The 14,762-nt window shown below is 46.6% G+C and overlaps 1 protein-coding gene across 6 annotated transcripts in view; it reads right to left on the reverse strand.

Annotated features, from left to right (window-relative positions):
* FRMD5 (FERM domain containing 5) overlaps positions 1–14,762 on the reverse strand; it is a 321,532-nt gene that overhangs the window by 22,432 nt on the left and 284,338 nt on the right. For all 6 annotated transcript variants that reach the window (XM_086710563.1, XM_025918907.2, XM_086710562.1 and 3 more), the window contains 3 exons: positions 11,369–11,466; positions 8,763–8,886; positions 5,692–5,779 (listed from right to left, as the gene is read on the reverse strand). In XM_086710563.1, coding sequence (XP_086566689.1) covers positions 5,692–5,779; positions 8,763–8,886; positions 11,369–11,466 — 310 coding nt within the window. The remainder of the gene's footprint in view (positions 1–5,691; positions 5,780–8,762; positions 8,887–11,368; positions 11,467–14,762) is intronic.

The raw sequence follows: 14,762 nt of genomic DNA on the forward strand, positions 1-14,762 counted from the left end.
AGCCCGACGCGGGGCTCGAACTCACGGACCGCGAGATCGTGACCTGGCTGAAGTCGGACGCTTAACTGACTGCGCCACCCAGGCGCCCCAAATCTTTTTTTTTTTTAATGTAGTATTTTACTATTTTTCCTGACACTGATGGATTTAATTTTTGCTAGTTAGGAAATGAGGGTGTGGGAAGTTGAGGTAGAAAGAGAGAAGTCACTCAATGTTGGGGGCCCATGGAGAAGGGGGATTTGGGTGATCCATTTGGGATTTGGGGTAAAAGTGAAGCGGGCAGAAGAGGAAGGAGACAAGCTATGACAGATTCCTGAGGGTCGTCCCAGTGACAGGCCTCTCTGGCCATAGCACAGAGGGTCCTCCCACAAGCTGGGAAGAACTGGCCAGGCTGTCTGTTGGCACTGTCCATCTGCACCGTCCAGACATCTCAGGGCTGGCCTCTGGGTGAAGGCAGGTGTTGGAGTTAAAGAGGGAAAAGCCTCTCCTGATCAGACTGACTGATTCAGAACAGGGAGCAAACTGAGAATAAACCCCAATCAGATGCCACATCATTCCGGTAAGTAATAATAGCACCTTGAGCAATCCCAATCCAGTCTCTCACATGGAGAGATCAGTTTTTCAAACTGCTTCCAATGCAATGTTGTGGATGAGGGCTGCTGCAAAGCTGGGCACCTGTGTGTCTACAGGGGCCAGGGCAGCTGGAAGGTTTGCTTCTTATCTGTGGCATGTGAGGAGCAGGACCTGGAATTACAGAGAAAAGCCTCACATCTGTACCAGCACAAAAACACAAACCTGCAGCCACATAGACACCTTCTCCAGAGCCTTCCCGGTTTCTTCCACTAACATGTTATTCTCATGGGATTTGTGTGCAAAGGACAAGTTATATGACAAGAAGAGAAGGAAATGAGGACGAGGAGAGATGTGACACAGAAAGTGGTAACCTGTTCCTCAGATCTTCCGTGTTATCAAGTTGGAGGCTATCTTTCCTCTTTGTTCCCTTCCCATCCCAACGAGATCAGGACCCACAGGACTGAACATTAATGGATCCAAAAGGTGGAATAAAAACTTGCGTCTTGACAGCCACACAGCAGATATTGCCAGCCCCATTGTACATCAGATAATGGTCTAAAGTATTTGGTTCACTTCTACAGTTGTGAGGTACGAAATTCATTTTCAGTTTTTCATCCTTGTAGAAAGAGCTTCATTCTTGGCTTAGGAATTTAGCCTAGCTTCTTATTTACTCTGTGACTTAACTTCTCTGAGACTCAATTTCCTCATTTCTCAAACGAGGGCCATAATACATACTTTAAGAAATACTGCTTCTTTCTGATTTTAGGGTGATGGCCTAAATAACTTATTGCCAAGACATGGCCAACAGTGGTTTCTCTTGGAGGGGCTGGATTTGCACAGACTCCTTTCACATGTTCAAGTAGAAACCACCATGAAACTCGACATGCATCAGTTCGATGTCGTCAAAGGCTCACCCTAAGATGATAGCTCTGCCCAGAAAAGGACTTTTGGAAATCACAGCAACTGACTGGTTCTGGGAAGTAGGGACATCTGGCCACCTTTGCCCAGTCCCCATGGGTTCCACCTCGGGATACAACGAAGCAGCCTTCTGTCTACTGCTGCCCTGGAGGACATCCTGGGTATGCCAGAGTCAGAACCAGGGCATTCTTTCGAGATCATCCAATCCCCTCTCTGGAGTATGACTTAAACTAATTCGATATGGGTAGATGAAACCTCTATTTTAAAAACCACAGGGAAGAAGATTCCACATGGTCTTCCACACACTTACACCCATCCCTGAAAGCTTATAGCTAGGAACCTTACATTAAATCAGTCATGAAAATCACCCAGTTTTAGTATACTTAAACATGGTCCCAAGAAACTACATAGAATGGAAATTAGGAGGCAGCCCTTTAAGAGCCTTGGCATCACCCCATGAAAGATCAGAAATGGAAATCTTGGCATATACTTGCCATGTAAGTGGCTTTAGTCAAGCCATCTCAGCAGTAAGCCCACCATTCTCTGTACAGTGCAGCCAAGAGGGGCCCACTGGGGGATGAGGGTTAGTCATCACCAATCCTTCTTTCGTCTGTTTCTCTGAGGTCAGAGGCAACTTGTCAAGATGGGAAAGGGAGTTTATTTAGAGAGGAGCGTAGGTGGCTGATTATGAAATTAATGATCCTATTTAAGGTCAGAGGAATGAAGCTGTAATTTTATTTGTATGGTTGCTCTAACCTAGATCCTGCTGAAATCAATTTTCTCCTGGTCTGTACAGGACAGACATAAAGTCACTTGGTGAACTTACGTTAAATTTTTCTACGGTGATTTCAGTAGTGTCGTAGGTCCTCTACCAGAGTTGGTAGTGAGTCCTGCTTTGTTCCTAAATAAATGCCATCTACCCAGAAGGAAGACCAGGAATGGTAACTGAAAAAGCACAGCACTGAGGTGTTCAGACAGCCCTGGGTTCGAGTCCGAGTACTGCCCTTACCAGTAACTCTGCACATGTTAGTTGGTCCCTCAGAGTCTCAGTGTTCTTATCTTGAGGACAAGAACATCTTCTTGGCAGTATCGTTATAAACATGAAATGAGATCGTATATGTAAGTGCCTGGCATCTGCAGGCTCTCAGTAGATGGCACTTTCATGACTCATGATAAGGCTGGGTACAGGCTGGGTGTCTGTGATGGGTCTGGCTACTATATAAACCTCAAGAGGGTAAGAAGCCACAGTCTGGGCCTACAGGAGATCCAGGGCAAACAACCAGTCCCAGGGGCTCCAGGAAGGAACAAGATGGTAGCTCCTGAGGTTGGAGAGGTATCAGAGCTGGAACAAATGCAGCACTGGGCTGCCAGGGGTTTGCTCCAGTCTCCTGCTCTAGGCTGCAGGCTTGGTCTTCTGGGGGCTCCTGTCAGGAGGAGATGGGGTCTGAGGGGAGATGCAGAGAGCTCAGGACAGCGTGTGCAAGTTCAGAGCCTGGGTATTACTGTAAGCCAGCCCGCTGCTGGAGCCCTCTGCCTGTCCCACCCACAGTCGGTAGGATCTTGTCTTCCTGGTCCCAGGGCCAGACAAGGACACTTTGGGCAGAAAGAAACCAGTGTGGACAGGAAGAACAGCAGCTTCTTAATCAGTCCAGGAGAATAGAGCCCAGCTGAAGCCTTGTTCTACTCTCATTTAATTATCAAAACGATTCCTCTTCTTCTGTCCTCCCTAGGGCTGTGTGCCCCAGATTCCCTGGGCCCAGTAATTGCCTCTCTGTTAATAGAAATCATCGGTATTTATTACACTGAGTGCTCCAGCTTATTTCAGCTCTCCTTGTAGCAACATTAAGGCGAGTGCCTAGTAGCATATCACCAAAGTAACCCTACTTAATGACAAGAGTAAAGGCTCCTGAACCGTCCTTGCTCAGCAGGCCTAAGGAAAGCATGAGCTGCAGTTCAGTAGAGACAAGCTGAGGGACCCTGTGTGGGGTCTGCAGCAGGGTCCTGGCTCTGGGTGAGCAAGAAGTATAGGGCCTGGGAACCAGGGATTGGAAGCCCAGTGCAATGATCGTGCCCACCATCTCCCCAGGGGGAGTCTCCTGGGGGCTTCTGTTCCTCCTAGATATATAACAACGGGGAAGTGACTTGAGTTCAAATTCTTGTTCTACTGCTCAGGGCCTTGTAAATTGTCTCCTGGAGCTTTTGTCTTCTTACTTATAAGCCAGGAAGAGTAAGATCCACCTCCCAGGGCTGACAGGATTAAATGAGAAAATAACGTGAAAGGATTCCAGGGGGTCTGCCATGGAAGGCATGCCACAAATGTTTGTTCCCTCCTTCCTTCTTTGAGTTGATGCCGTGGGGATGGAATGATGTGAGGGACTGGGCCTCACACAGTGCCTGGCATTAATAGGGGTTTCTTCCTGCAGCCTCTTCAGCCTGTGTCCAATAATGGGCAAACTCATCACAGATGGGGCTGAGCCAGGAGCCCCACAGTCCTAGGGTGCACATGGACTTGGGCTGGACACCAGGCTGGCTGCCACTGTAGCTTTCAGACCCACTTAGGCACATAAGTGGAGAATCCCTCCCACCTCTGCTCAGTTGTACTCAGGTTCACTGTCTACCATCTATCTGCCCACTCTGCTGTCAGATGTCAGCCTCACCCAGGGACACACCTCTGAAAAGGTGGATGCCCTGTGTGGCCTCAAGGGGCCCAGGCAGGTTTGGAGGTGACCTGGCACCTTATGATAAAGATAGTTGTCTCTAGGCAGCTATGGCTTTTAAGGTCCTGAAGTGACTCAGCAGTTCGTGGAGCACAGTCACTGAGTACCTGCTGTGTACTTTCACACAGGTGAGGAAAGCAAGGCTCAGAGAAGCCTGTGAGGGCCTCAGAAAGCAAGAGATCAGTGCTGGAGCCAAGGTCAGCTGACTATGAAGCCCTCTTCAGTCCTATGCAGGCCCCCTACCGATGGTATCTGAGCAATTAACGGAGGTTAAACTATATCTGTCATGCAAGGGCAGTATTTAGGAAGCTTTGCTAAATCATTTGTAAATAACTATGCATCATCTTTCTTTTTTTTTTGGTACGAACAGGCATAAATGTGTTTTCTGACAGTGCTGGCCCCCCTCAAGAACACAGGGGTTATCTGGTAGTAGGCTGTGCTGGTGAATAGGGAACTCTGTGGGGTGGGAAAGGTGACCAGGGTTTCTAAGTTGCCAGAATGTTCTAAAAGTTCCTATTTGAAGTTTCAGCATAAAATCCTATGTAAGAACAAGTCACCATCACCTTAGCAAGAGGGTAAGGGATATGCAATTCTGCCCCTACATCACTGGATTCCTTGCTTTCTATTCTGTTCTTTTAATTTTTGTTGGAAACTTCTAGTGTTCCCTCACCTATTAGGAAGAAACGGTCAATGCCCACCTGCTCCCATGGGATACTGGCTCCTTCAGATCAGTTTCAGAATCTGGTGGTACTGGTGCCTCTCCAGTACTAGAAAGAGAGAGGCAAAAATCTGGGGACACTGAGGCAAAGACCGGGAGTGTCAAACCAACTGGGATGTGGAGATGAAGTGGGGGGACACAGCCAGAGAGAGAGAGGAAGAGGTCATGTGTCTCCGCTGCTCTCCACAGTGACTGTGGCTGCTTAAGCTCTTCTCCGGAATGCCAGACACATGTGAGCAATTACAGAGGTTTCCTCTGGGCAGAGCCTCCCTGGCTGGTTCCTGTCTCACCCTCCCAGGCGCATAATGGAATTAAATGCTACTCCACTGCAGTTCCGCGCAGTGACTTACGCTATTGCAGTCAATAAAATCCGCTCTTGGAAAGAAACTAGATTACAGGTCAGGGAAGGGTGGGCAGTCCGCTGAGCGGCCTCTGATCATTCCCTGTGGGGGGACTTCCACATCCTCTCTCTTCATTTCCACCAAATTACCCACTGCAGCCAAAGTGGGGCCTCAGCTTTGGATTTGTTATTTAGATTGACTTTGCCTGGGACCCTCCGACATTGATGTGGCACCACAAAATTATGCAGCATGGAAGCCAGGGGAGTTTCCAAGAGGAGATACATTTTTTTTTTTTTTTCTGGCATCTGTCACTAAAAGAGCCAATCAACCAGATCCTGAAGGTGGATGGTGCAGGCATGTGCTTCTTCCCTGCCTGTTGCCCTTGGGAGGAGGCAAAGTCAGTGGTCTCAGACCACAGGGGTCTTACCTTACATGGGTGAGGGTCCACTCCATACGTCTCCAATGTCTGTGCTTTTCTTAAAAAGTTCAGCTCTGATGTTGCTGGTGTTTGACCACTGGAATAAAAGGAAATGAGATGATTTCAGGGTTTCCTGTTCTCTTAGATTCCTGAGGTAAACTTTACATTAAGAAGCGCTCAGGGTGGGGCGCCTCGGTGGCTCAGTCGGTTAAAGCGTCCGACTTCGGCTCAGGTCATGATCTCACAGTTTGTGGGTTCGAGCCCCGCATCGGGTTCTGTGCTGACAGCTTGGAGCCTGGAGCCTGCTTCTGATTCTGTGTCTCCCTCTCTCTCTGCCCCTCCCCTGCTCACGCTGTCTCTGTCTCTCAAAAATAAATAAATTAAAAAAAAAAGAAAAAGCACTCAGGGTAAGCCTTATAGTCCAATTTTCCCATAGAGTGTGTGCTCCCTGCCCTATTCTAGTACCAGCTTCAGAGACTCCTGTCTGGGGTCAGAAACTCAGATGTCCTCAGACTGAGGCCAGCTACATAATAAATGACATGGGGTGTACAGTAGGGAGTGGTGGGGTTGGGGTCACTATGGCAAACCGGGAAGTGCTACCCCATCTAATGGGGGCAGCTGCTCCTCAGCTCTAAGACTAGTCCTGTGGGAATGCAGGGCCGAGCACCGCTGGATGTGCTTTTCAAAGAGCAGTCAGAGATACTGATTTCTGTGTACTATTTCTCAATTTTAAATACTCCGGGGGCAAACAAAACACACTTGTAGGCTGACTGCAGGCCATGGGTTTCTTGTCTTGACTTATGACTGAAATACAAAGCAGAGACCTGTATATCTTGCTGGTGCTGCCCAACCCTCTTCCTTTACCAGCAGGGAACATGGGAATGGAGGGTGAAGAGACACAGCAGGAGACAGTGCTGAGCTCCCCCGACCACAATAGCGGTCTGTCTGTCCATGGGGTGATGACTGTGAAAGGAAGAAAGCACCTCTGGTGCCCAGTCATCTTAGGAAGGGGTCTCTAGCATCGTTTCCTTCCCAGCTACCTCGTGAGTAGGTCCTTTCATGAGCTCCACACAGAACAGGTGGCAGTGTCTCCTTGGCTGCCCTCAGGGTCTGGATCCCTGGTGGAGCAGACACACTCCTGCAGATGTTGGGTAGGTTTCAGTGTGAGGAGGGGTGGGCAATTTGTCAAGTCAACAGTGACTCCGATGGCTGGTGGGTGGGACTGAGCTGCTCATGTCTAAGTTCATTATTTGTCTTGAGTAATACTGGTAAGTGCAGGAAGACAAGGAGGTGCAGGCCAGATTCTCCCTAGCGTCCTTCTGGATGGGTGTCAATCAGCACATTTATGTGCAAGTCTCCATGTTGCTTGTGTAAAATCTACCAAGAAATACAATGCACAATCTGGGCCTTCCAGGAGCTCATGTTAGAGTTGGAGGAAGGAAACACACATTTCCACATGCTAGTGATGCAGCCAGCCCGTGCAAGTAGGCATTATGTTGACTGCAGATTCCTACATCTGCCAGAGCACCTGAGGTGCAGAGAAGGTGCCTGGGAAATGTTTGTGAGGCAGACAGAACGCTGGGCACCAGGGGCAGCTGAGAACCACTGCCCCTTCCAGGGAGCTTCTTCATTCCCTGTCTGGAAGCTGGAAGATCTTGTGGGCTCCATCCAGTCCTGGAGTTGGCCCAAACCTCCGGGGCCCTCAAAGTGGGCATCATTTCCTGGGGGATCCCTGTCTCCTACTAGGTTTCTGGATGACTGTCCCCACTGCTCTCACACCTCCTAAAACCCTCCTGGCAGCGCCTCTTGGCTGTCCCAGGACAGCCCTGAAGTCTCCTTTGAACAAACCATGAGCCTTCTCAAAGGTCGATGTTTGTTCTGACCTTTACCACAAGGGGCCGCTGTTTCCCTAACAATGATGGGAGGAGCCCTCCAGCTTTGGCAAGGACACACCAGCACTGGGAGAGGGATGGGGCTGGAGAAGGATGGAGAGCTGCTAGGATTCTACCTCTGTTAGGTGTCTCCATTCCTCTGGGAGGGAGGGAGCCAGTCCCTGCCACACGCTCTGGGCAGCCGGTCTGCTTGCAAAGGCTAAGGAGGTTTTAGGGACATAATTTTGGTAGAATATTCTGAGTGTAAGTGAGGATTTTGTGTTTTGGGGTGGGGGAGCTCAGGGAGTCAGGGTAGGAACTAGTTTAAACTTAATATTAACGCTAGAAATGTCTTTCCCCCCACTTCGGCATTATCCTTCCCCAGAAAGGTAGTTACACCAACATTGACAAAGATTTCTAAAAATTGTAATGTACTAATATGTTTTATTTTACAGCGCTACAGTGTATATGGCCTTTTTCTTCATAGTTTGTCAGTTTGGGGTATATGTGCTCCAGAATGCCACACAAAGTAGAGCCCATACACTCTATTGTTGCCTTTTTTTTTCTTTAAATCAATCTTTGTAGAAAATCCTATTTCACGTGGGTGAAAGGACACATTAATGCTATTTTATGGAATGTGGCATATTCTGAAAAAACTAAGAATCTGAGGAGGACAAGCCCCCTGCTTCCAGCCTCTTCTCTGCCCCTTCCTTCTGTGCAGTGCTGTGGGGTTGAGTGAGGCAGTGCTGAAGACACAGCCCCTGAACCAAGAGCTCTCAGGGCACCCCCAGTGTTCATGAACTAGGCCAGCTCTGCACAGTCCCATCCCCTGACCCAGAAGCCACCTATCACACTGTCACAGACTGAAGGCAGAGGCTTGCCCATGTTTCATATGTCTCCTCTCACTTTTTTCCCTTCTGCTGTTTATGTTTTTTTTTTTTTTTCCTTTTCCCCAGTCCGTGCTTCTTCCTCTGTCTCATCATTTATCTTAGTAACGTGAATACTTTTCAGAGGCCAATCTCTCTCTGTTTTCCTTACAATACAATGTCCCTCTTGCCCTTGGGCTTCAGCCTACTCTATAGGGCTTGGGGTTGTGCTGTCAGTGCAATGCTGAAAATGGTACATCCCGGAGTCAGGATGCAGCATGGGGCTTGTATGCTCAGGCTGTGGGGGACAGAGTGTCCTGAGCCTCAACTGAGTATCACATACCTGAGTTCTGTCTTGTGAATCTCAGCAATTTTCCTTTCCAGCTTCTCTGAATGTTTCGGGAAAAACTGGAACTTGGAGCTGTAGCCTTCAGGGTGTTTCCCTGGGTCATAATCCCCAATCTCCGCTTGCAAAAGGAAAGCAGAGTAAAACAGTTGTGGAGGTAGGTAAATCAGCACTGGTAAAGCAACGAGAGATGAACACACAGAGCAAAAGCCAAAGCACACACCACATTTCCAAAGAACAGTGGATCTTGAGTGTGGCTGTGGGTTAGGTGGAAGGAGTGCTCCTCAGAAGAAGCATGCCCCATCCTTGTTTTCCCAGATGTGCACCCTGGGGTGATATCAAGTCTAAGCAGAGATACCAGAGCCAAGCCTGTATTCTGTGGTCACCACAAGTAAACATCCAATAGAAAAGCAGAAGCTTGCATCACGGTCTTTATCTATTCAGCCTTGAGAAAAGGTCCTGGGATCATAGCTCTTGGTGGCAGCACAAGAAACTGAGCTGCATCAGGAAGAGAGAGCCTCTTGGGCCTGAGCCAGATCAGAAGTCTAAAGTGTCAGTTTTGAGGATTTTAGCAGGGACACATTGATGAATGAGCCATGACCCAAACTCAGAACTCCACTCTCAGTCAAAATCAAATCAAATCAAATCAAATCAAATCAAATCAAATCAAGTGAATATATTTGAGTAAATATTCATTGAGGGTGCCATTGACCAGGTGCCACGCCCCTCTGAGAGAACCTCAAGAGTAGCAAGACTGAAACTGGTCTTTGAGTTCTGGAGCACCAGGTCCTAAGGCTGATTTCCTAGCTTCCTGCATGGGGCGCTGTTTCTCCTCTACCCATGTAGAGAGACAAAGAGTCCATCCCTAAAGCTGCCAGGATCTCAGATCAGTGAGATTTCCATAGGGTAGTGTGGTGGGCCCATGACACTCTCCACAAAGCAGATCAGAACCCAGTCCTCTGCACAGGAAGGGCTCCACAGGGAACATCGTGCCTATGTTAGGAGAAAGTATGTTAGAAGTGCCAGCTGCTTTGTATTTGTCCTTTCTCCTTCGTTAGTGAGAACCACAACCAGGGCCTGTGCAAAATCTTGAGGGGAGAATAAATATTAAGAGGAAAATGTGCCCTCCTCTCACAGCTGAATATTGTACTTGTGCACAAAGCTACTCATTGTGTCTTCCAAATTACTTGGGAATTTCTATCGTTCTGCAAGAGACTAAAAGCTTCCCTGGACCTACAGTCCAGAGTGACCTTGAGCCATGAAGTCATTTATTATGATTTTATTTAGAAAGCTCCAAGTAGAAAACATCAATATTGGACATCAACTACTTTTTTAAAGGAAAAAAAGAAAAAGAAAAATTCAATGTTGTCAGGGTAAAACTGAAGGAAATAATAGAGTTTAAAATCTCACTTAACACCAGGTTTTCTCCTTTAAAAATGAAAGGGGCCTCTTTGGGTAATTTAGAGTTGCTTAGCTCTAGTTGGGTAGCTTAGGTAGGCATCTTCTAGAGTTGCCGGTTAGGTGATTTTTTAAAAACAGGACTCTCAGAAGTCAAACTTGCTATGTGTTGACTTTTACATTCTTTTTCAAAAAAATTTTTTAAATGTGTGTTTATTTTTGAGAGAGAGACAGAGCTCGAACAGGGGAGGGGCAGAGAGAGAGTGAGACACAGAATCCAAAGCAGACTCCAGGCTCTGGGCACCAGCAACCCCCCCCCCCCCCCCCCCATAAAGGGCTTGAACTCACGAACCATGAGATCATGACCTACACCGAAGTTGGACGCTTAACTGACTGAGCCACCCAAGTACCCCTGACTTTTACATTCTTAACACAGCTATGATATTTCTCTTAACAGATGAACTGAAGTTTCTTTTTGGCAAGCATTTTCCAGGTTCTCTCCACAAAGTAGCTTCCTGGAGTTCACAGATTTCCAATTAAGAGTTCAGATTCTTTGAAAGAAACTTCATGATTTTAGTGTAGTCCTGAACAATCTGGGGACAGTTCAGGCCTAAGGACTAAGGGAAGCCTTAGAAGTGGCACTCAGAAGCCCCTGTACTTCATGGAAGGAGAAGGCATCACACAGATGAAGAGTGCATACCTTTCCCAATATTTTGCAAAAAAAAAAAAAAAAAGCCAGTCTGGGAATCTGCTGGATACAGACTCAACTCTACATTATTAGCATGTTAGGAAATATATCTGTTACTTGTACATTTCAACTTTGAACACTCTGAATGGAAAGGTCTCTGAGAAACCAGAATTCCAAGATACTTCACACCTTTGAGATTTGCATGTAAAGTCTTAGAAAAATTGATTCAGATGACTCTCCAGAGTCCCAGTAACTCTATCAACCAAGGGTGGAGGAAATCCCAAATAGAGTCATGATGACCTAAAGAAGCCTGCAGGAAGACCTTAGGCACAGTTTAAGGTTGAGTGGTCAGAGCTTTCTGGGACTAAGGAGGCTAGGCAAAGAAGCTCTCCAACCTAGACTCTGCTTCAAGTTAGATACTGTTTATATACAAGAAGTAGTCATCTGTGGTGACTGAAATAATATAATCAGTACTTAGCATGAAAGCAAGTTCATTCATCCTGTCAAAAGTCATTACCTTGAAGGATATAAGCTGCTAACAAGGCAGCATCTGATGTTTTACAGAGGAGACGGCCATGGTAGAGATCCCTTTTGATCTGTAGGAAGACTAAATACCTAGAGAGAAAAGAGAGGGTGAACTATAAAGGATTTCTCTGATTTCTTTAAAGACTTAAGTATGTAATATAAGCCTATGAAATTTTTAAATGAATTTTAAATGAATTTAAATGAATTTTAAAAACAAAAACTTAAAATGACACCACAGAACAAACATATTTTCCATTTCCCTGAAGACTTTTTTAAGTACTTTGCCCTGAACTGATTTGGGATTCAATTCAAAACAACTTGTTAGTTTCCTTCGGTAGCTCTAAACAGAAACGGTGCTTCCTGGCAAAAGCACTGTGTCCTCCCTCCCAGTGTTGGGTTTTGGAAGGAGCCAGCCCTGGCCCATTTGATGCTGAAAAAGAAACCTGTGTCAGCAGAGAGGGGCCAGTTGGGCTTCTCCCTGCCTAGGACTCTGGCTGATGTTTCTTCTTAAGAAGTGGAATGGAGAATGAAGGAACCAGCCCAAGGAAGAGTTCTGCCTCAGCTTGCCAAACCAATCTGTCCATATGTGGAACGGCCTCCAATTATTGGCTGAGCTCAATAGCAGTGAAGGAAGCATAGAAACCTGTGGCTAGCATTTCTTCAAACAGAGAAAACTCTTACCTCAGTAGAAGCAGGACATCAAGAGCAACAGCTGATAGTAGCTGATGTGTACTGAGCACTTCCTATCTGCCAGGCCAGGTGTTATGTACTTTGCATGCACAGCTCATCTAATTCTCACTTAATACTTTGAAATAGGTACTATGATCCACCCCCCCTTTTAGAAAAAATTTAATTCCAATATAGTTAACATACAGTGTTGTATCATCCCCCCTTTTTAAGATAAGGAAACTGAGGCTTAAGTAATTTTCTCAAGGGCACACAACTGGGAAGTGGCAGAGTCAGGATTCAAATTCAGGACTGACTGTAAGACTCGTGAGGTTGGCTCTTAGTCACTGTTAAATGGCCCTGTCCCTTTGGTGGGACATGGAAGCAAATCTTTTGTCCCTCACTCACTGATCATTCCCTGGGCCTGAGTTCATATATCACTCCTTCTACAGCTCTTTGTGCTACAATTCAGGGATACTGGACTAAAGGAGACAGCTGAAACGGACAACAAGGCTCTGGGCACTGATTCTCAATGTGGTGGTGAGGAAAACATCCCCCGGGGTGGGGGGAGAGCACATCAGAATCTGTGTGTATCTTCTTGCTCCTGGGTTTGATAAAAGCCCTGCTGAAGCCTTCTGATTTGCTCCCTTCCCACCCAGGGGGGACATGCTCCTCCTCACCCTGAGAACCATTATCTTTATCAGGCATCTTTATCAATGGGTGCATGGCAGGTGCCTCCAGTGAGCCGGAAAGGAAACAGGCTTTCCACTGCTGGGTGGGGTTTATTCAGACTTTTGGAGGTAGGACATCTACAGGGGGGTCAAGGGTAAGGCCACAGGAACATTGTTAGACAATGATGCAGCAATTAGAGGGGGTAGGGGAAGGAGGGGCAAGTCAACATCCTAAAAAAAACCAAAGCACATTCTTTAGATGACAAGAAGAAATGAACTCAAGACCAACATCTATAGGCCTGACAGGAGGATTCACTTCTTTATGACCTCGTCTCAGACACTGTCACTTCTGCTTTATTCTGTTTGTTAGCAAGTCACTAAGTCCAAGAAAGAATCGGCCAACAGCTTCAGGGTACAGAGTTGTATTAGGGGTCCCCCCTCCCTTTTCTGCTACAGTGGCTTTCATCAAGCTTCATGTTTTATTCACTGAAGGAGGTAACCAATGACTCACTGTTGCTGGACATGAAAATATATCCCATGTGACCCACAGCATTCTTAGACCTATTCTCAAGAGAACCTGGCACATTCTCCCCTGCCATGCATGGGCCTAAGGAAGTCTCTCTTGTTGCCTGAGATACCGCCACTAGGGCCACTTTGTTTCCAGCCAGGAGATCGGCCTGCCAGGGCCACGTAGCGTTCCCAGCTCCTGATGAACAGGCTGGCTTGGTTACCCAATCTTAGAACCTCAGAATAGGAGCTGTAGAGCCTAATTCTCTCATAGGCGAGGAAACAGAGGCTATACATATAGAGTGACTTTTCTGAGGTGACATAGTGATCAGAGTCAAGGAAGATCTCCTGACTCAAGGCCTGATGCTTTTCCTACCCCCGTGGTAATTCAGTTAGTTGTCAGTTAGCAAGAAAGGGGTCCTGAATACAGGCAAGAGAACTGTGTCATCAGGGAGAAATTCTCATCGGAACCGAACAAGAAATCAGCTTTAGACCAGATTTAAGGCAAGCCTGTTCCTTAGGACACGTTTTTGGGTAAACTTTACTTATCTCTTCCTGGCCTCACCTCCATTTTTGTTTTAATGTCAACATTGTCCTAAATTGAGGGAGGTGTGAATTGGGACCGTCTGATGGCAGAGCAAGTGAAAACCTAAAAGACAGCCAAGGAAAATTATCTTTCTGTGACATGTACATCTCTCCAAGGTATTGGCTGTGGCACTGTGCTTTCTGATATCAAAGTGTAGAGACGAATCCACAGATAGTTCCAGAATTAAAAGTTCTGACTTCAGGAAAGCAGTGGTGTCTCCTGAAGAGTTTCTCCCAAGATTTTTTTCCTTTGGACTCAACTTTCCTTTATCAGACTCTTTCCCTGGCCTCCTCTATTTTCTACCACCCCTTTTCTTTCATCGTGTTTAGAATGTTTTCTTCCCCCCTACTAGCCTGCAAGCTCCTTGGAGTCAGAGATGATTTTTTAATTCACTTTTAATATTCTTCTAGAGAGCTTGTACATCCTTTACTTAGCTCACCTAATTGCCCTCCCTCCCAGCCACCATCCATCCCTCCATCCCTCCATCCAGTTCTGAGCACTTACTGTGCCAGGCACTGTCATGGGTTCTGGGAATACAGAAGGAAACAAAACTGAGTCCCTACTCTTAATGGAGTTTACATTCCAGTGGGGAGAGACAGATACAAAACAATAACAAAACAATAATGATTTACTGAGTGCATGTTGTGAGCCACACATTGTACTGTGTTTTTTTGTTTCATTTTATTTTGTTGTCCTAACTAGGCTCCACGTCCAACATGGGCCTCAAACTTACAACCCTGAGATCAGGAGTCATACATTCTACCAACTGAGCCAGCCAGGCACCACCACACTGTACTGTTGAACACGTACTGTCTCATGCAGTCCTCACAGTGACTCTGAGGTGACTACTGTTTTTATTGTGCTTCATAGATGAAGAAACTGACTGAATGCAGAGACTGTTGCTTGCTTGGTCACACAGCTAGTTAAAGAACAACCTAGAATTTATACCCAGTTCT

This window comes from Puma concolor, chromosome B3 (assembly GCF_028749965.1).
Source record: "Puma concolor isolate L17-30 chromosome B3, mPumCon1.1.hap2, whole genome shotgun sequence".
NCBI lineage: Eukaryota > Metazoa > Chordata > Mammalia > Carnivora > Felidae > Puma > Puma concolor.